Genomic DNA, 21,068 nt, shown 5'->3' on the forward strand with positions numbered 1-21,068 from the left:
TAGTGGTCTCCGTGTGATTCAGCTAGTTAACTTCCCCAGGGAGTCTTGGGGCACAGCTGTTTCACCCTGCAGTCCAGCAGAGTCTTCAGGCTTTAGATTGTGGGGGCTCCTATCACCCCCCAAACCTCCCTTCCTCCTTCTTTCCCCAAGTGTCCCTTCCCTCTTCTTCCTCCTTCTTGCTGCACCTAAGATTGACCCAGGAATTTAGGTCTGTCAAATAGGGGGTGGGGTGGGGGCTAAATGGTCCTGGGGCAGGCCCTGGACCTGCTAGAGTACGTCCGGATGCTTTATTATGAAGGCAGATCCAAACTCCTTAGAACCCTTGGGTCAAGGAATGAACTCAGATCGGCTTTTCCACCCCACTGAGTCGATGATGCCATCCAACCGTCTCATCCTCTGTTGCCTCCTTCTCCTTTGGCCTTCAATCTTTCCCAGCATCAGGATTTTTTCCAATGAGTTGGCTCTTCGCATCAGGTGACCAAAGTACTGGAGCTTCAGCTGCACCATCAGTCCTTCCAATGAATATTTAGGACTGATTTCCTTTAGGATGGACTGGTTTGATCTTGCTGTCCAAGGGACTCTCTGAAGAGTCTTCTCCAACACCACAGATCAAAAGTATCAACTCTTTGACACTCAGCCTTCTTTATGGTCCAACTCTTACATCAGTACATGACTAAACCATAGCTCTGAGTATACAGACCTTTGCCAGTAAAGTCAAGTCTCTGCTTTTTAATATTCTGTGTAGGTTTGTCATAGCTTTTCTTCATAGGAGCTGTCATCTTTTAACTTCGTGGCTGCAGCCAATCTGCGCAGTGATTTTGGAACTCTCTGCTGAAGTCCCACAGATACTCTGTTTGAAGTTCCATATTGTCCCTATTTTACAGATGAGCTCATGGAAGCTCAGAGAGGTTAAACAACTAGCCCAGGGACCCACAGCAGGTTAATGGCAGAGCGAGGGCTTGAACTCGGCCCGGTGTGACTCCCAACACCAGCCCAGTGCCTCCCTCTCAGCAGCCGTCTGAGGCCCAGTCTGCAGCTGGGTCCGGGTAGAGCTGCTTGCTCACGGTGGAGCGGTCCCTTCTTTTCCTCGTGCCACTTCCCGAGCTGCTGGTGTTTTGCAGTGATGACACGCCACACGTGCCCAACGAGAGGCTGAGTGAGGTGGCCGTGCTGCAAATTGTGGAGCAGCTGACTCAGCTCATCAGGGAGGCCTTTCCAGGTAAGACTGTGCCCTGGGTCCCCATAAAGTTCCCTGACATCCAGGCAGTGCCTGGCACAGTGGGAAGAAAACAGCACCAAAGTGCAAAGGAATGACCTTCCCCCACGATGACGATGGCTGCCGGCTAGGTCCCGCACCAGGCACTTCTCAGCAATCAGGTCTTACCTTCCAGCAACGCTGTAAGGAACATGAATGAGAGCTTGTCCACTTGTGAATACACACAGAATCCTATTAATGGTGTTAAAAACCAAATTCAACTGAGTAAATCTGAAGATCTATTTGACTTTATTCAAGGATTCATGACTCAGGCAGCATCCCACTTAGAAAACAGAAAGGAGCTCCAGGGACTTCCCTGGCAATCCAGTGGTTAAGACTCTGTGCTTCCAATGCAGGGGCACAGGTTCGATCCCTGGTTGGGGAAGTAAGATCCCACATGTTGTGTGGTACAGCCAAAAAGAGGAAAAAGATAAAAAAAAAAAAAGGAAAGGGGCTCCAAGGAGCTGTACAAATGGAAGCTTTTACAGACAGAAGAGGGTGGAAAAAGGAAGATTCTAGCAAAAAGGGATTGTTTCGGGCAAGGTTACCTTCCTTTAGGAGAAAGGTGGGATCTGTCAAACAGATTTCCTCACTAATGCCCCCTATGTTAATTCCATATTGACTGTTTAAAGGTCACATTCTAGGGAGAGGCTGAAACATCAGTTAGGTTAGGTATTAACTTGCTTAACACTTGGTTCGTTGACCTAGGGTTTAGCACAAGTAACTCCATTTCGGACCTGTTTCTTTTTTATTAATGGAAATGTCTGACATTTCACTGGTTTCTGTCCTGCCTGTATAACACCAGACTTATAACCCCTTCTCAAGGCGTCTACAGTTACTTTTAAGCATCGTCCCTGGGTAAGTCTCACGTGGGCTTGCACACCGCCTTTGCGTCCTCCTATGGCCCTGGAATTGCCATCTACTCTTCTCAAACCATCTTGGCTGCTGGGACTTCTGGGAGATGCAGATTTCTAGCCAAAGTGCTGTTTCGTGGTGCATCCAAGGCCTTCAGAGTCTGGGTGAGCAGCCAAGACTGTGAGTGATTATGGCTGCAGCCCCACAGGACATGATGGGGAGACGGTGGTGGGGGACCCCATCTAATGGTCCTTAAAAATGGCTTTAAGCAGGCTGTGCCAAACACAAGATCCTGGGGTCGGAATCAGGCGCTCAGCCTGCCAGCGGGAGACCTGTGAAAGCAGATCCCTAGGTCCCAGCCCCTCCCCTCCCCGTCGCCCTGGGGTTTGGTACAGCTGTTTCCTCTGAAGGTCTCCATCATGGGTCTCTCAGGACCCAGATACAGAATAGTGATAACAAAAATAGGTAATAGTAGCAAGAACGATTATATGTTTCTATGTGTGTGTGTGCTAAGTCGCTTTAGTCACGTCTGATTCTTTGCGACCCCATGGACTGCAGCCCCCCAGGCGCCTCTGTCCATGGGGATTCTCCAGCCAAGAATACTGGAGTGGGTTGCCATTTCCTTCTCCAGGGAATCTTCCTGACCCAGGGATCATACCCAGGTCTCCCGTATTGCAGGCAGGCGCTTTAACCTCTGAGCCACCAGGGAAGCCCAAAGTGAAAGTGAAAGTCACTCAGTCGTGTCTGACTCTTGGCGACCCCATGGGCTATACAGTCCATAGAATTCTCCAGGCCAGAATACTGGAGTGGGTAGCCTTTCCCTTCTCCAGGGGATCTTCCCGACCCAGGGATCAAACCCAGATCTCCGCATTGCAGGCGGATTCTTTACCAGCTGAGCCACAAGGGAAGCCCTGTATCTATGTATCAGGTGCTGAATGTCAGGCACTCCTCTGAGAATATTGCATATATGCCTTAGCTTCTTCACTGTCAGGATAATCCTAGAGAGAGGTATTATTACTGCCTCAGTTTTACTGAAGACAAATGTGATCCTTGTGGCCAAGGAAACAGGCAAGTTCTGGGATGCAAATCCTGGTTTGAGGACACCTCATACCTACCACTTCCACTGCCACTCCAGGAGGGGACCCCCACCCCCACCCCAATTCCCACATCTGTCCTTGAGGCAACCTCCTTCTCTCAATGTAAATCAATTTGTGCAGAGAAGCTGACTGGACACTTCCAGTCTATGTACCTCAACCCAACCAACTCAGACATGCTTGGGCTAATCTTCCCGCAGAAATCACTGGGGCTTCGGTGGCTCAGATGGTAAAAACAAAATCTGCGTGCAATGCAGGAGACCCAGGTTTGATCCCTGGGTCAGGAAGATCCCCTGGAGAAGAGAACGGCAACCCACTGCAGTATTCTTGCCTGGAGAATTCCATGGACAGAGGATTCTGGTAGGCTGCAGTCCATGGGGTTGCAAAGAGTTGGACATGATTGAGCAACTAACACACGGCACACAGGCTCAAACCAGGGCACTCTCCCCCATGGTAACTATAGGTATTATTCCCGGTGTATAGATAACAAATCTATGGGTCAAAGCTAGTCAGTTCCTAGGGAGGGGTTCAAATTCAGATCTTACTCTGAGCGCTCTTTTCTCTGCTCCACATGCGGCTTCAGGAATAAAAGTGAAATAATGGAGAAGAAAATGCTTTATTATTATGATTTAACATACAAGTGTAAATGATAAGATTTTATAGTTCATAACATGCTTGCACATGTATTGAATTTCCTAAATTCATTGACTGTAAGATGTTTCATGGTTTTATGTATCACTAAGAAAAAAAAAACGCTGTCCTAAAGTATGACACAGCGCGCTCTCTTGGCCTCAATGGTAAGATACAGCCCACTTGTAGAGATGTTAAAATGAGAACAAATTGGAAGAGGTGAAACAAGGCCTTATCTTATTTGAGAATGGTAGCAACATGGGTCAAGCAGAACACTCCCTGTTATAAAGATAAATAAGCTGAAGCAAACAGTAGGAGAGGAGGAAGAGGCTGAAATTTGAGATTTTGGTTCCATGTCATGAGTTCTTCTTGTCACGCGCACCTGGGTTCCTCATCAGAGTTGCTGTGAACACTGGCCCCTGCCTCTCCACTGTGGCCGATAGTGAACATGGGTGTGCAAGGCAAACTGATTCGGGTCCCAATTCAGGCTCTGCCACGCTCCAGGTGGGCCAGCCCCTGGACAGTCAGTGTTCTCCCTGTGCAAAATAAGGAAGATAATGTTACCTGCCCTGAGGGCTGTTGTGAGGATTAAATAAGGTAACTCATTCATTCAGTCAGTCAACAAATGTGTCTACTATGGGTGAGACAGCATTCTAGGGATAGGGACTTGGTCATGAACATGATGCCAGGTGGTGCCCGCATGGAGTTTATGCTTGTAAGGAGCTTCTAGAAGTGCCCAACACATAGACACAGCAAAAAACCTATTAGCCCAAAACTAGGTTTGACTCTTGGTAGGTGTCAAGCCTTCCTTGGTGGCTCAGAGGTTAAAGCATCTGCCTGCAAAGCAGGAGACCTGGGTTCGATCCCTGAGTCAGGAAGATCCCCTGGAGAAGGAAATGGCAACCCACTCCAGTACTCTTGCCTGGAGAATCCCATGGAGGGAGGAGCCTGGTAGGCTACAGTCCACAGGGTCGCAAAGAGTCAGACGCGACTTCACTTTCACTTTTTTCTTCTCTTCCCTGATAACAGTGTCTGTCCTTTTGTTCCCTTAAGATCTTTATTACTGAGATCTCTTCAAGGGCAAGTCTTGTGGCCAGGCTTAGATCCCAAAATGGCTTAGGGCAAAAATAGCTTCTCTTAGGTCAAGAAAGCCAAGTCCGGTCCTGTTTCTCTGGAGACCCCCACCTTATCTGATTATAAACTGGGAGAGGGTCTCTCCCTTCTCATCTGTCTTTGGGATTACAGGGATCTGTTTTCTCTTCAATGAATTCTTATGTCTGCTTGCATCTATATTACAGAGGAGGTTTTCTCCCCAGGCAGTTATAGTCATGACTTCTGGCTTTGTGCACAATTCCTCATGGGAATTTTATGACCTCCTCCTTTGGCAAAGCTCAGCGTTCCCAGATTTTATTTTTCTGTGTTAGGTCTTAGTTGCAGCATGTGGAATCTTTGATCTTCATCGCAGAATGTGGGAACTTAAGTTGCAGCATGAAGGATTTTTTTAGTTGCGGTATGTGAAATCTAGGTCCCTGACTAGAGATCGAACCTCAGCCTTCTGCATTGGGAGCGTGGAATCTTAGCCACTGGACCACCAGGAAAGTCCCCCATATATTTTTATATTTCTGTTTTTCCTCCCAGATACTAAAGTCTACGCTGCTTTGGGAAATCATGACTTTCACCCCAAAAACCAATTACCCGCAGGGAGCAACAATATCTACAACCAGGTAGCAGAGCTGTGGCGACCCTGGCTCAATAACGAATCCATCACTTCCTTCAAAGAAGGTACTAACATCATTGCTACTATAAGGAGCCCTTTATACCAAAGTCTGATCTAATTTCATTTTCACAACATCCCCATGAAATAGGAACTGATTTTATCTCCATTTTATAGATTAGGAGACTGAGGCTTGAATATACCAAGAGTCTTGGCCAAGGTCACCTAGCTGAGAGGATGTAGTGGGAATTCCTAACAATGTGCTCTCACAGCCTTGAGAAATTTCACAGAAATAGCACCTGGAAAAATAGCATATATTAAGAAACTATATTGATGATTATTTTTCATGTCTTTCTTAGAATTATAGCCTTGTTAAAAACCCCAGGGCCAGACCCAGAAGGGACTGTGACTGGGATCATAAAAGCATGGACCTTGGAATGCTGGGTCACCATCAGGCATGAACGCTGCCTATGTACTTGTTAATTGTTCCCAAGACTAGCCCAGAAGGGAATGAATGGCCCAGGGTAAACACAAGGAGATCTGGACTATGTCAGTGTAGTCCATGATATTTAGGAGTATGTAACTGATATTGGAGAAGGAAATGGCAACCCACTCTAGTACTCTTGCCTGGAAAATCCCATGGACGGATGGAGAAGCCTGGTAGGTTACAGTTCATGGGGTCACAAAGAATCAGACACAACTGAGTGACTTCACTTTCTTTCACTTTCAACTGATATGGCATGTGTCGAGAAAGATAAGATCTGAGAAAGTCTTGTAGTCTGCAGTTAGGAATAAAAGCTGGACTCAGAGTGGACTCTGCACCTCAGTCCAATAGAGGCTGCAGGTCTCCTGACCCATTGCCCCAGATTTCGTGTTCTGTCTTCATTCTTGTCGCTCCCGGATCATTAGGGCAACAAGAAGAGGCAACCTCGGGAGCAGGATCCAGGGCTGATCCCAACGCCCATCTTCTCAACCACACAGCACTAATCAGAATCAGAAGTGAATATTCCTCGAGCATTTTCTGTGTGCCTGGCACCGCCCTCAGTCCACTGCTAGATTCCTCACAACAACCTTTGGAGGGGCAGTGACCTTCAGTTCAAGCCAGGTTTCTGAACCTTGCCACTGTTGACATTTGGGGCAGGGTAATTCTTTGTGTGTGTGTGTGTGGGGGGTGTCCTGTACACTGTAGGGTGTTCAGCAGAATTGCTGGCCTTTATCCACTAGTTGCAAATAACATCTCCCATTGTGAAAACCAAAAATGTCTCCAGACATTGCCAAGTGTTCCCCTGGGGACAAAATCACCAGTTTGAGAATCACTGATTTGGGGGACACAGCATCCCAAGGGGACCCGACCTCCTCTCATTTTTTCCCTCAGTAGCACAGAAGCCCATCGATTTAATCCACTGCTCCTGGGGCAGAGAGCTAAGTGCAGAAGGGCTGACAGTGAATCCAGAGGGATAAACACACCTCCATGTTATTCCCATTCTATGGAGGAGGAAACTGAGGCATCAAGACCTTAAGGAACTTTCCCCAAGTGGCACAGGTAGTAAGGGATAGAACCAGGACTTGAACCCAGGCAGCCTGGCTCCAGAGCCTTTGGTCCTACCCATGATGCTCATCCTGTGGGAGAGATGGGAAGGGGGGATGCCAAGGAAGGAGAAGATGGGCAAGTGAAGAGACAGGGGACAGAGGTGTGTCTGCTTGGAGGCAAGAGACCCCTTCAGACCCCCCATGGCTATGATGTCCTAGGTGCCTTCTATTCTGAGAAGCTGCCGGGGCTGAGCGGGGCTGGGCGAATCGTGGTCCTCAACACCAACCTGTACTACGGCAACAATGAGCAGACGGCCGGCATGGCTGACCCCGGCCAGCAGTTCCAGTGGCTGGACGACCTGCTGACCAGTGCATCCCAGGCTGGGGAAATGGTAAGGGCCCCCTGCTCCTTCTCCCCCCTCCCGGGGGTCTCTTCCTGAACGAGTCCCCCACTTCGGCACAGACTCACACCCACTCACTCAAGATGCTCATGTCACAGAGGGTCCTTCATCAGCTTGGCACCTGAGAGGGCTTCTTCCATCCTCACAACAGCCTGTGAGGCTGGGACCCATTGTGCGGTGAGGCTCCCGGTGGGGCAGTGACGGTCTCAAGTCTCACAGTGAATGGTGGGGCTGAGATCCCCTGGAGTAGGAAATGGCTCCCCACTCCAGTATTCCTGCCTGGAGAATTCCATGGACAGAGGCGCCTGGTGGGCTACAGTCCATGGGGTCGCAAAGAGTTGGACATGCCTGAGAGACTGTAACTCACTCACTGAGACTGGAACCCGAGGCTCCAGAAGCCAAGTCCAGCCCAGCTGCAGCCACAGTGCGGGCTAGACCTCAGAGATATGCCTTGCCCTTGAGGTGTGTCCATCTCGTCCGCTGTGAGGTGTGTCCCTCTAGTCTGCTGGGCTGGCAGCCCCCGATGACTGGCCTTCTGTTTCATTTGCCTGAGTCCCTACTCTGGCCAGTGTATCCCGGCAGGATCTCATGGCTGGTGCTTCTGAGTCCTCACTAAACATCAGATAAGCTGCTAGGTGCTTTATATGGATATATGAACTCTCAAAACCGCACCAGTTAGGTAGCTCTCCTGATGAGAAAACTGAAGCTCAGAGAGGTGATACACATCTGGTATCCAACGATGGTTTGTCTCCAAAGCTCACACTCTTCACTGCCCTCCTTACCAGCTACCACGGCCCCACCCCACCATTCTGCCTCTCGCAATGGGGCCAAGGGCCCAGGCACTGTCATTACAGCTGAGTGACTCAATGAATGTAAGATGTGAACACATGTTTCCACTACACAGCAGAGGTTATAAACCATGTAAGGAAGTTTTGGTTACAGTGCCTGAGCTCTCCAACAGGAGAGACTCATCTGAAGGATCAGGAAGATTTCATGAGAAGGGTTTTGAAGCATGGGTAGGATTTACAGAGGGCTTCCCAGTCGGCTCCTGGAGAAGGAAATGGCAACCCACTCCAGTATTCTGCCCTGAAGAATTCCATGGACTGTATAGTCCATGGCATTGCAAAGAGTCAGACATGAGTACGCAACTTTCACTTTCACTTTCCCAGATGGCTCAATGGTAAAGAATCCGCCTGCCAATGCAGGAGACACAGGTTGGATTCCTGGGTCGGGAAGGTCCCCTAGAGGAGGAAATAACAACCTACTCCAGTATTCTTGCCTGGGCAATCCCACGGACAGAGAGGCCTGGCGGACTACACAGTCTATGGGGTCACAAAGAGCCGGACACGACTGAGCGACTAAACAGTAACAACAGAATTTACAGAAGTGAACAGGAGAAGGGTGGTCCGGGTGGCAGGCATAGTATGGACAAAGGCACAGAGGTGGGAAGCCTGCAGCACCTTCACTGCTGTGTGCAGAGAGATGCTGGGATCACCTGGGAGAGGGAAAGGGGAGGAGGTACCTTGGAGCCTGTTGTTTGCTTTTGGGGAGATGGGTAGACTGTGAGAGGTGGAGATGAGCTGGGGAAAGCAGCTCTGAACCCCCGCTGGGTACCCCTTCTTCATAGGTGTACATCATCGGCCACGTGCCCCCGGGGTTCTTTGAGAAGACACGGAACAAAGCGTGGTTTCGGGAGGGCTTCAATGAGGAGTACCTGAAGGTGGTCCGGAGGCATCATCGAGTCATCGCCGGGCAGTTCTTCGGGCACCACCACACCGACAGCTTTCGGATGTTCTATGACAGTGCAGGTACCCACCCTGGAGGGCAATGGCCAGCCCACTTCCCTCTCTCTGTCACCAAACTCTCAGTCCTGCTGTCTCTCTCCTGGAAGGTGCCCCCATCAGTGTCATGTTCCTTACACCTGGGGTCACCCCGTGGAAAACCACGTTACCTGGAGTGGTCAACGGCGCCAACAATCCAGGCATCCGGGTGTTTGAATATGACCGAGCTACGCTGAGCCTGCAGGTCAGGAGCCTTGGGTCTGCTTGGGCCACAGGAGGAGGGGGAGGGACCTGAATGAATCACCACCTTCCCCAGCTAATCCACCCAAGCCTCAGGAAGGTCAAGTTACTTCCACCTTTTGAGAGCTCAGCATTAGAACCCTGGAGCTATCGCCAAATCTTGCCACCAGGTGAGGTCAATTCTCCCCCCAAATCTCCCTTTGCCCCAGTCATGGTCAGGGCCTCCTGCTTGGTCTCCCTGCCTCCCGCCAGCCCCGCCGGAGCTCATCTGGTACAGCTGAGCAGAAGGGATTAATCTTTCTTATGCACTTCTTGTCTCTCTCCTGCTCAAAAACCTTCAGTGGCTCCCCAGCGCCCCCCAGACAAGTTGGATCTCTTTGGCCTGGCAGTCACAGTCTCACAGTGTGACCGCAGGCCCACTGTCCATGTCTTCCCTACACTGACTGGGCTGCAGCCAAGCAGGCCCCTACCCATCGAGCAATCGCACACCTCCTGGGATGTGCTGGTGACTACAGAAATGACAAAGGAGCACGATTCCTTAATGTCGTCAACAAAATGTGTTAGCACCTGCCACGTGCCAGGCCCTGTGCTAAGCTCAGGGGACACAGAAGGGAACAAAAGGCACCGCTCTCTCGGAGCCGACATCCTTACCGGAGGGAGGCAGGCAATAAACAAACACAGTAAAGTTAAGTGCGGCGCGAAATCAGTGCTAAGGAGAAAAGAGAGGGGAGGCAGTGGGTGACAGTTCCGGGGCACGTGCATATGTGTGGTGTCAGATAGATTGGGTGAGGAAGTGTCACTGATAGGGTGACATCTGAACTCTGAGTCAAATCAGGGAGTGAGCCACATGAGTGTCTGCGGAATGAGGAGGAAGGAACGTACTGGGTGTGTTGGGCAGGGAGGGGCAAGAAGGCCTGTGGGGTCACAGTGGAGGTCATGTCACTTAGGCTGTGAGTAAGACTCTGGAATTTTTAAAAAAATCACTATTCTGGGTGAAGAACAGGCTGTAGGGGGCAAGGGTGGAAACAGGGGTATCAGTGAGGAGGTGACTACAACCACTGAGAGGTAACAGTGGTATGAGCCACGGTGGCTGCAGCAGGTCATGAGGAGAGCTAGATCCTGGATGGATTTATTTTTTAAAGTATTAATTTTATTATTTGGCTATGTCAGGTCTTAGTTGTGGCATGCAGGATCTCTAGTTGGGCCATGGAAGAAACTCTCAGCTGCAGCATGTAGGATCTAGTTCCCTGACCAGGGATCAAACCCAGGGACCCTTAATTGGGAGCACGGAGTCTTAGCTGCTGGACCACCAAGGAAGTCCTGGGTGTATTTTGAAGGCAGAGTGGACAGGATTTGCTGGTGGACTGGATGAGGGGTGGAAGAGAAAGTGAGGAGGCAACAAGGGCTCCAAGGCTTTGGCTGGCGCACCTAGAAGGATGAGGTTGCCACTTACTGAAACGGGATCACTGTGGGAGGAGCAGGTTTTGGAGGGAAGATCAGAAACTTGGTTTTTCTGTTAACTTTGGGATGTCTATACGGCATCCAAGTGAAAATGCCAAGGGAGGAGGCAGCTGAATGCTCAAATAGGAGTTCCAGAAAGAGGTGGGTGCAAAGATTTAACCTTGGTGTTGAGAAAGACCATTTAAAACCAGGGACTGCCTGAGATACTAGATCCTTCACTCTAGAGGAGAAGCAGGCTGAGGATTTTTAAGAGTATGGTCTGTTGTCCATATGGGCACTTGGCCCGCAGGTGGGTGTGAAATGAAATAATGTAGATGCCTAGCAGAAAGTTGCCATCCATACATGGCAGCCCCTCTTACCTTACCTCTCCTGACCTGAAGCAGATCCTCAAACTTAGGTGGAAAGTATTGGACAGATAACCCTTCCACATTCTAGTCCAGAAAAGGCACCTGAGTTCTAGATGTCTTGGGTGCATCCCAAGCCCCCATCAAAACACAATTCTACAACCTCTCTCACCCAGGCATTTCATTTCATTACTTTTAGATTGCGTTTTATCTGTTCTTTCTGCAAATACTTACTGAGAATCTTCTGTACACCTGGGAATTTGCTTGAACAGAAAATACACAGGCCATGGAGTAAACAACCTGGGTTCCAATCCTGCTCAGGGACCTGTGAGACCCTGGCCAAATGAATTAACCTCTTTAGGACTCAGTTTCCTCATCTGTGAAATGGGGATGATAATGCAGTTACCTCAGGAGTCTGGACCAGATGATGTCAGCCAAGGTGACTAAGAGTGGTCCTGATTATGGCTGTTAGAATCCGGGATCAAATGCAAGATGGAGGGTTGGGGGCGGAAGCGGACCGCTGCTCACGGCCCGCCCGCCTCGCGCCCCCTCTGCAGGACATGGTGACCTACTTCTTGAACCTGAGCCAGGCGAACGCGCTGGGCGCGCCAAGCTGGGAGCTCGAGTACCGGGTGACCGAGGCCTACGGGGTGCCGGACGCAGGTGCCCGCTCCATGCACGCGGCGCTCGGCCGCATCGCCAGCGACCAGGGTGCGTTGCAGCGTTACTACGTCTACAACTCGGTCAGTTACGACACGCAGGCCTGCGACGAAGCGTGCCGCGCCGAGCACGTGTGCGCGCTGCGCGAGGTGGCCTTCGACGGGTACGCGGCCTGCCTGCGTGCCCCCGGCGTCGCGCCCGCGCCCTGCCTTGCGCTCCTGCCCGCGGCGCTGCTGGGCTTGCGCGCGCTGCTCGTGTCCTGACCTTGGGGGAACCAACGGCCGACGCGCTTGGTAAAATGGAGGCAGCATCAGCCCTGAGAGCTGGACTCCTCCACCCTTTCCCCTCCCAGCGACAGCAGAATGAACTGGGACTGGGCAGCCGATCAGGAAATGAAGCCCCGAGGGTCCCACCAGCAGCACATTTCTTTCACGTTTCATGTTTTATCCAAAACACTCTGCTCGTCATGCGTGTTATTAATTTATAAATCATGTTTATAAAAGTAACTCCCTTTCCCCGTTATTGAACATCCTCCCCTCCTCCTTTTCGGATAATCCGAGTAAAATGAGATGCCAGGAAGGTGCGCCTGGTTGACCCTCGGTCTCCCCTGACACATGGCCCGGCCTCGAGGTATACAGTCAGGGACTGGATCGGGCTTTGGCGTTTGGTTTTGCAACAGTGCGGACATGAGACAGCGCAGTTCTAACCCGGGCGCTCATCTGCGGGCCATATTCTCCGCCTTGGGCCTCCAGGGTAAAACAAGGCTGCTACATTGCACCTCGGACGGTGCGTCTTCGGGCCTAGCGGTCCTTGGGGCCCTCTGGGTTCAGCGGGGCTTGGTGGTGGGGGCGGGGAGGGGATCCCTAGGCAGGCTGCCTGGCCAGAGAGCACTGAGCCGCGGGGTCTGCGGGCCTCGCTCCTCCCCGGACGGGGCGGGACCGGGAAGTCCCGCCCAGCGGTCCGGTCCTGGGCGGCCCCGAGGGCTGTTCACGCCTCCTTCCTGCCACTGCGCCTCTGGGCCGGGTGCGACTCTGGGCCGGGAGGGCGGGCCTGAGCCCAGAAGAATAGAGGGGGGAGAGGCTCGCGGGTCATGCCCTGGTCGCCCCGCGCCGTGCTCTTAAGGGACCTAGTCCTTGGAATATTGGGCACCCTCGCCTTCCTGATCGACCTGGGCGCCGATGTGTGGGCCGCGAGCCAGTATGTGCTCAGCGGTCGCTACCTGTGGGCCGCGCTGGTGCTGGCGCTGTTGGGCCTCGCCTCGGTCGCGCTGCAGCTCTTCAGCTGGGTCTGGCTGCGCTCCGACGTCTCCATCCCTCTCGCGCCGAAGCCCCCTGGCCGGTACCTGGCGCTGTTGCATCTCCTCCAGCTGGGCTACCTGTACAGGTGAGCGCCCCGCCCCTGGGGAGAGAGAGTGGGGAACAGAGGTCACGTCACCTCCTGCTGCTGCTGGGCTGACTCTGGGACACGGGGGGAGGAGAGGAAAGGACTGCGACCCAGGAGAGGAAACTAAGCCCCTCCTAGTTTAGAGGGCGCCTCTCCCACCAGGTGAACTCCTGGCCCCTGATGAAGGATCAGTCCGGCTGACGGCCCTCAGAGCTCATCACTCGAGCTTCCTGGCACAAGTGAAGAAACGGGGACCCAGAGAGGAAACTGAGGCACATGACCTGGAGTCAGGCCCTTTGGGATCCACTCCTGGCTTTACCACCTGTGGCCTCCTTCCAGGCTTTTTCTGAGCCTCAGTTCCCTCCTCTCTTAAAAGGAGGTTGTCATCCGGAGGTGGGTGTGGCGGGCAAGCCCCGCTGTGAAGGGCGCAGCTCCTGGTCGGGGCGGACTCTGTTCTATTGGCAGCGGGTCCCAGCAGTTCTTTTTAGCTGTGGGCGGAGCCCCTAGTTTCCCCTCCAGGTGTCAGTTTACTCCGTGTACCGGAGGCTCCCAGTGTAAGGACCAAGTGGAACGAGACCTGTGAATTGCGCCGTGTGGGGTGAGCAGCAGCGTCAGATCACCTCATGACCAGCTAGCTGGGTCACCTTGCAGTCTGAGCAGCCCTGACCCCAGGGCAGCGCTTGGTCCCTCGCGGCCAGTGTCCCTCGCCTTACCTTCCCCAGCTGCCTTCTCCATGAGCACCTGCTCCCCACGCCACCCCCTCACCCCCAGGACCCAGCAAGAGGGCAGAGATGGGGTCTGACTCATGCATGTTCCTGGAGCCAGACAGGGCTGGATGCGGGGGCTGGGGGGGGGGGGTGCGGGGGAAGCCTGCAAAATCTGTGTGGGCTGTGCTTCTTTTCAGAAGTGGCAGGACCATCCGGAGATGGGGAAAGTGAAACGAAGGGGTCAGAGTCATGCGACAAAGTCAGGACACCATGTGATCTGGGTTGGGATGGGCTGGACGGAGCCAGGACCCACTCTGGAATCCATGGTTACAGATTCTTTCCAGATCTTGCCTTGAGTCTCCAGGAGTGGGCGGGAGGAGCCTTGAATGTTGCGGTTTCGCCTGAGGGACTGGCCAGGCATCAATAACACCCTGGATGAACACGAAGGGGCACAGATATTATAGTCCTGGCAGCCTGCAATGAGCCCTGAATCGATAACTGCATCATGTATCTTCTATTTTTGCTGAGCATGAGTTGGACAGACTGTATTGAGCTTTGCTTGAGAAAACAGGGTCTCTGTGCCAGTCTGTGACTAGGCCTCTGCCAGGGCACTGGCACAACCCCCAACCTGGGTGTGCCTGTCTGTTCTCTTAGCATGTTGTCAAGACCATCCAGGGGAAGCGAGGGTAAATGTCTAATGAATGAATTCGAAATGAGTGAGTGGGTTCACCTCCCAAGAGCCAACTGAGATCGGTTCTGGGCAGGCAAGATTCTGGTGCATCCTCCACTCTTTCCGTAGGCCAACGGGTCACTCAGGTCTGTCTGTCCAACCTCTGGACCGTCTCTCTCGTTTAACAATTTTTTATTAATTTTTGGCTGTGCTGGGCCTTCTTTGCTGTGTGGGTTTTCTCTAGTTGCAGCAAGCAGGGACTGATCTTTGTTGCGGTGCATAGTCTTCTCATTGCAGTGGCTTCTCTTGTGGAGCATGGGCTCTAGGCAAACAGGCTTCAGTAATTGCAGGGCATGGGCTTAGTTGCCCCAAGGCATGTGGCATCTTCCCTGGGACCAGGTATCGAACCTGTATCCCCTGCATTGGCAGGCGGATTCTTAGCCCCTGGACCACCAGGGAAGACCTCTCTGGACCCTCTTAACTCCACCCCATCTCTGCATCCATCACTCTGGGCAGGCCTCTCCCATGGATTCCTGGGTGCTCTTTCTATAGCACAGTAGGACCTGTCTTGTCTGTGCTCAGAAACTCTCCATGGCTCCCCTTCCCCACAGGATCCTAAGAAATTCTTAGGCTTGCTGAAATTTGAGAAGGAATCATTTTAGGCACTTTCATAGTACATCTTTCAAATTCAGACAGCTTGGAGTCCAAATCCTGTTTCCACTGCTCATTCGCTCTTTGGTCCTGTTTCCCCATCTGTAAAACGGGGATGTTGTAAAGGAGGAAGTGGGACAAGGTTAGTGATGAGCTTGGAATGGTGCCTACTGCAGGAGCAGGAGCAGTAATCTATCCCCATTTCACAGATGAAGAAACAAGTTCAGTGAGGTTAAGTCACTTGCCCAAGGTCCCATTGTGTGTATATGAGAAGCCAGGATTGGAGCCCGTCTGCCTCTGCTCAGTGGGGAGGGAAGGAAGAATGCCACTGGATGCTAACCGGGCCCCTTGGGGCATCACGTGTGCTGCCTAGATGCGTGCAGGGGCTGCAGCAGGGGCTGCTGGTGTGGCGGCAGGAGGTCCCCTCCGAGTTCGACCTGGCCTACGCCGACTTCCTCTCCCTGGACATCAGCATGCTGCGACTCTTCGAGACCTTCCTGGAGACGACGCCGCAGCTCACCCTGGTGCTGGCCATCATACTGCAGAGCGGCAGCGCCGAGTACTACCAGTGTGAGTGTCGGGCCCAAGGCCAGCCACCCCCGCGCCGCACCTTCACGACTTGGGAAAGTTGCCCACGAATGTCAGAAAGGTTTTCTCTTTTTCATAAATGCTGTTTAGAAAACAGAGGAATGTCCTTTAGCGAGGCAGGTCTGGGGTCCAGTCCAAAGTCATGCTCCAGCCTTGAGTTTGGACAAAGAGGACTCCACCTCTCTGAGCTGTTGTTCTCATCTGTAAAATGGACATAGTCGATGATCCTTCCTCATAAAGTGAATGAAAAGTTTTTAAGTGAAGTGATGCATATAGGGCCTAGTGCCTAATAAGTCTACAATATAATTTTTACTAGTTTGAACATAACAGATAAAGTATGCTGGGTGCCTAATGTCTAATAAGGAATCTGTTAATCAACAGAGAAATTGTTGAGCACCTTTGTACACTTAAGTCTCTATGGAGCACCTCTGTGCCCGTCCCTATGATAGGGACACCACAGTGAATAAGCAGACAGAAAAAGCCCCTGGCCTGCCAGGACCACAGACTGTGAAGCATGCAGTTACATTAAAGCCAATGGAGTGATCTGAAAAGGAGGAAGGCAGGTGGCTTCATAAACCACAGGAGAGGTTTGTGCAATGAGCAACTTTGAGCGGGCTTTAGGGAAGTGAGTTGCCCAAGGTCACACGCCAGCTGGCAGCCAAGTTAGGACTCCAGCTCACATCTGATTCAGGATCTCCGCTTTCCCGTCTCCACCCTGGCACACCTGCTGCTATACCTGGCACAGCCTCCCGGGGAACCAGTCCCAGCTCTGCCACCCCTCGCTGCGGGATTGGAGAGTCTTTCCCTCTCTGGCCTCAGTTTCCACGGTCATACAAGTTGGGGAGTTGGACTCCATCTTCAAGGGTCCTTTCCGTTTGCTCATCTGGTTCTGAGTATTAATTGGGGAAAACAAAACCGTAGTGGCAGCTGTCACGATTGAGCCCCTGCTGGTGGTAGCACCGTGCAAAGTGCTATGTCATCGCTGTTACAGCCCACAGCACCCTCTAGGTGGGTGCTGCATCTATCTCCATTTTACATGAGAGCAAAGAGGAGCCGAAAGGTGAAGTGATTTGCCCTGGGACACACAGCATTCATTGGGCATATACGGTCAGCCCTCTCTGTGGGTTCTGCACCCGCAGATTGAGACAGCCGACCCTATAACCCCATTTTATATTAGGGACTTGAGCACCTGTGGATTTTGGGAACCAATCCCCTGTGGATTCTGAGGGGTGGCTGTGTTTTTGCCTATTTGAGGCCAGTGGGTATCCAGGACCGGGGCTAAGTGGAGACCATCTGCCCTGTGTGTGTGGACCGGTGGGGATGGGAAACTGAGGGAAGAAATGGATTTTCCCAACTTTTGTTTAGCAAACATTTCTTCAGCTGCTGCTATATGCCAGCTACTAGGCTGCTGAGGGATCCCTGGGGGGTAGAATCTGTTTTCTACTCTGAAGGAGCTCAGAGATAAGGAAATAAGACTCCAGACAGAGAGGAGGTGTTATAGGACCTGCATGGTGGAGTGGGGTGGGATGGCGTCAGGATGGGTGACTCTAGGGGATATTCAAGCCAGAAGTTGCAGGGTAAGGAGGAGTAGGCCAGAGGAAACAGGGTGGGTCTCCCTAATAACCAAGGGCACAGCTTGCCAGGTCAGAGAATGCAGCACGTGGGGCAGCTGGAGGAACATCAGGCCTGCAGAGACCCTGAGTGTGGGGTAGTTAGGCCACAGAGCTCATTCCAGGCTGGGAGTGGGTTCCTGACCCACAGCAGGTTCCCAGAAAACATCTGTTGACCGAATGAGGTAGGAAGGGGGCAGGAAGGAAGCTGTCTAGAGATACTTCCAGCCCTCCTTGGAGGGCCTGGTGCTTCTAGTCTAGGATGGGCAACCAGGAGGTGGGAGGCGGATGTCTTGGAAAATCAAAACCAGGGCCCAATCCGAGGGTGGAACGGAGGGGAGTAGGAGCTGTTCCAGCCGCATAGCAGGGACATCCCTCCTGGCCCCCAGGAGGCGGCTTCAGCTAGAGGCTGGTCATCACCCTGTGGGATTTCCCGCTTCCCTTTCTGAGGTTAAGGAAAGGGGAACTGGACTGCTGGGGTTCAAATTCAAGAAAGGCATGGACTCTTCAAGGAAAGGAAGGATTTCAAAATGTGCTCAGGGTGGGGCCAAGGCCCAGGGGGTACCCAATGCTGGGCGATGGGTGCTGGTGAGAGTGTTAAGTCACACAGTCGCATCCTTGAAAAATGTAACGGGGTAGCACTTCAAAGGTCTGTGGTGAAGGACAGCCTCCATGTGGATGGGAGCTCTGGTAGGGTTGTGTGAACTAACTGTGCTCCAGCTGTACTTTTCAACAAACTGGGAGCTCTGATCCCCACCGCAGCGTGGCTACAATGCCTCCGCAGTACCACCGCCTCGGGGGAGCGCCTGCGGGCTGCCCGCAGGGCTCACCCGTCTACTCTTCTTCACAGGGGTCAGCATCTGTACGTCCTTTGTGGGTATCTCGTGGGCACTGCTCGATTACCACCGGGCCTTGCGCACCTGCCTCCCCTCCAAGCCTCTCCTGGGACTGGGCGCCTCCGTGATCTACTTCCTGTGGAACCTGCTGCTGCTGTGGCCCCGGGTGCTGGTCGTGGCCCTCTTCTCAGCCCTCTTCCCCCACTACGTGGCCCTGCACTTCTTGGGTCTGTGGCTGGTGTTCCTCTTCTGGGTCTGGCTGCAGGGCACGGACTTCATGCCAGGTCCCCACTCTGAGTGGCTGTACCGGGCGACCGTGGCCACCATCCTGTATTTCTCCTGGTTCAATGTGGCGGAGGGCCACACCCGAGGCCGTGCCACCATCCACCTGGTGTTCCTGCTGCACGACAGCCTTCTCCTGGTGGTGGCCTGGGTGACTCAGAGCGCCTGGCTGCCCAGCGGGCACCTGCTGCAGAGCCTGCTGCCCGCAGCCGGGGTCTGCTTCCTCCTGGGGCTGGCTCTGCGGCTGGCCTACTACTGCTGGCTACACCCTAGCCGCCGCTGGGAGCCCGACCAGGTGGACGGGACCAGGGGTCTCCGCTCCCTTGAGGAGCGTCAGCTCCCGCAGAACAGACGCATGGCCCAGCTGGCTAAGAACTTTTTCCCCAAGGCGAGGGATGAAGCTGTTTTGCCATGGAAGGGAGAGGTGAATGGTGTCCTTTGAGGCAGGGTCAGACCCAGCCAGGGGGACTCGAGGCCAGATGGAATTGGTTGGTAGGATGAAGATAAGCTACTAATGCTGCTATGGGCCTTGATTCACTCAATGAGCCCTGGATGCCTGATCTGTGCCAGGTATTGGAGACCAGAGTTGAGTTGAGACAGAGGCCCGCCATCAGGGAGGAGAACTAGATGAGAAGGGCTGGGCCCTGCTGGGTCGAGGGCCCCAGTTATCTATGAAACACTTTGGGAGGAAAGAAGAGCCTCCACTGCACCCTTCCTCCACCCACATGCGCCAAAGCATCCCAGTGTTGGCACTTTTACCTCCTCGGCTACCTCTGAAATAACTGGTGGAGGTGCTGTTTCACCCTTGGTTGCCCTGCCCGGGGCTGAAAGGCCCCAGAACCTCCAGGATGTATTCTTTGGAATTGTCCCCCTCCAGTCATTCAGTTCATTCAGCAGATGCTTACCAAAGGCCTTCTATGTGCCAGGAGCATCATTCTGTTCTTGGCAGATCAGCTGCCATCCCAGTTTCAGCTCTTAGCCTCTCCAGCTGCCCCAGAGCAGGCTTTCATGCTAGAAGCCAGGGGTGCACAGTTGCCTGGGGTGCAGCTGGCCCAGCCTCTGCCCCTGCTCTCAAGGGGCAACCTTTCAGCCAAGTGCCTTGTGATCCTGCGGTCTGGGCCACGGCTCAGCCTGTTGAGTATTTTTTTATACTTCAGGCGGTGTTCTTTTCTACCTCAGGGTCTGTGCGGGAGGAAGAGGTATGTGTTTCTATGTCTCTGTGAGACACATGCATGGTGTTTTTGTTAAACAGTGTTATTAGATTATTATTAAAACCTCATGGTATCTTCCAGCCTTATTGTGTCATTGAATCTACTGCCAAGTTCAAAGCTGCCTGGAAAAAAAAGGGGTCAGGGACACATAATCCACCTCTCAAAGCTGGCAAAGCCCCTGGGACCAGAGAAGCGGGCTGGCTGAGCTAAGACTTCTCCACCTTGTTTTCTGAGCATCAAGAGCTGGTGAGCCAGTGTGGGGATGACCACTCAGGTGAGCGTCAGAACCCAGATCTGGGCTGACTCGAGTGTGTGCTCTTAACCAGCTCTGCTGCTGGGCCTGGGGGAGTAGCCACAATACTTGGTACCAGGAAGTGAATACAGGAGGCACAGATGAAGGCAGGCCTCTTTGCTGGGAGCTCAGTGGGAGCATGGTAGTGGTTGACAGGGGATGTGGATATGGGCTATAGTGTTGGGGAGGTGGAACTTTTTGCTATTCTGGGAGGTCTGTGGTTTGGAGAAACAAGGAGCAGGTAAAGGGCGCTGGAGACAGAAGGAAAGGTTCATCACCACTGGGAGGGGACCCAGGAGAGTCTTTATTCATTCATCTGGTGGAGACACACTAAACAGAGCAAGTGTGTATCAGCTAGTGTAAAGTGCTGAAAGAAAAATAAGGTCGGGGAAGTGTGTTAGGGGTGGGAGTTATTGATATAATTCTATATAGAATGGCTGGGAAGGCCTCCCTGAGAAACTGATGAGCCCGAAAGAAGGTGAGGGGGGGTGCCAGGCACATGTGCTCCATCCCGGACGCCAAGTCGGCAGTGCCTGGATGAAGCAGGGCTTGTAGCAGTCATGCTGGCCTAGGGCCAAGGCTGACAGAGATGAGGGCCAGAAGCCGAGGGGCTCTGGGAAGATGATGCTGGTGCTTTCCACATTCACAGAACGGTAGAGGCAGAAAGCATCTCCAGGATCACTCAGTTCAATGATTTCCAGACATTTGAATTTCATGAACCAGTAAAATGGCCAACATGTTTGCCAAGTTAATTTGATAAAAAAAGGGTAGTAAGGACTTCTCTGGTGGTCCTGTGGCTAAGACTCCGTGCTCCCAAAGCAGAGGGCCTGCCTGGGTTCGATCTGTGGTCAGGGATCTAGACCCCACATGCCA

General features: G+C 52.7%; 2 protein-coding genes across 4 annotated transcripts in view; both read left to right on the forward strand.

Moving 5' to 3' along the window:
- The window catches only part of SMPDL3B (sphingomyelin phosphodiesterase acid like 3B), a 28,994-nt gene extending 16,523 nt beyond the window's left edge, over positions 1–12,471 (forward strand). Inside the window, exons 3-8 of one of the 3 annotated variants that reach the window (XM_043444709.1) lie at positions 1,122–1,219; positions 5,473–5,616; positions 7,298–7,470; positions 9,107–9,287; positions 9,371–9,504; positions 11,863–12,471. In XM_043444709.1, the coding sequence (XP_043300644.1) occupies positions 1,122–1,219; positions 5,473–5,616; positions 7,298–7,470; positions 9,107–9,287; positions 9,371–9,504; positions 11,863–12,228 (1,096 nt within the window). In that variant the 3' untranslated portion in view covers positions 12,229–12,471. The remainder of the gene's footprint in view (positions 1–1,121; positions 1,220–5,472; positions 5,617–7,297; positions 7,471–9,106; positions 9,288–9,370; positions 9,505–11,862) is intronic. The other 2 variants (XM_043444708.1, XM_043444710.1) reach the window with 2 other exon arrangements.
- Positions 12,472–12,951: 480 nt separating this feature from the next.
- XKR8 (XK related 8) lies at positions 12,952–19,983 on the forward strand. Its single transcript, XM_043444711.1, has 3 exons — positions 12,952–13,348; positions 15,750–15,946; positions 18,425–19,983. Exons 1-3 carry the CDS (start codon positions 13,056–13,058, stop codon positions 19,132–19,134), a joined length of 1,200 nt encoding a protein of 399 aa, XP_043300646.1. The 5' UTR covers positions 12,952–13,055; the 3' UTR covers positions 19,135–19,983.
- The last annotated feature ends 1,085 nt before the right edge of the window (positions 19,984–21,068 follow it).

Source organism: Cervus canadensis, chromosome 24 (genome assembly GCF_019320065.1).
Source record: "Cervus canadensis isolate Bull #8, Minnesota chromosome 24, ASM1932006v1, whole genome shotgun sequence".
NCBI lineage: Eukaryota > Metazoa > Chordata > Mammalia > Artiodactyla > Cervidae > Cervus > Cervus canadensis.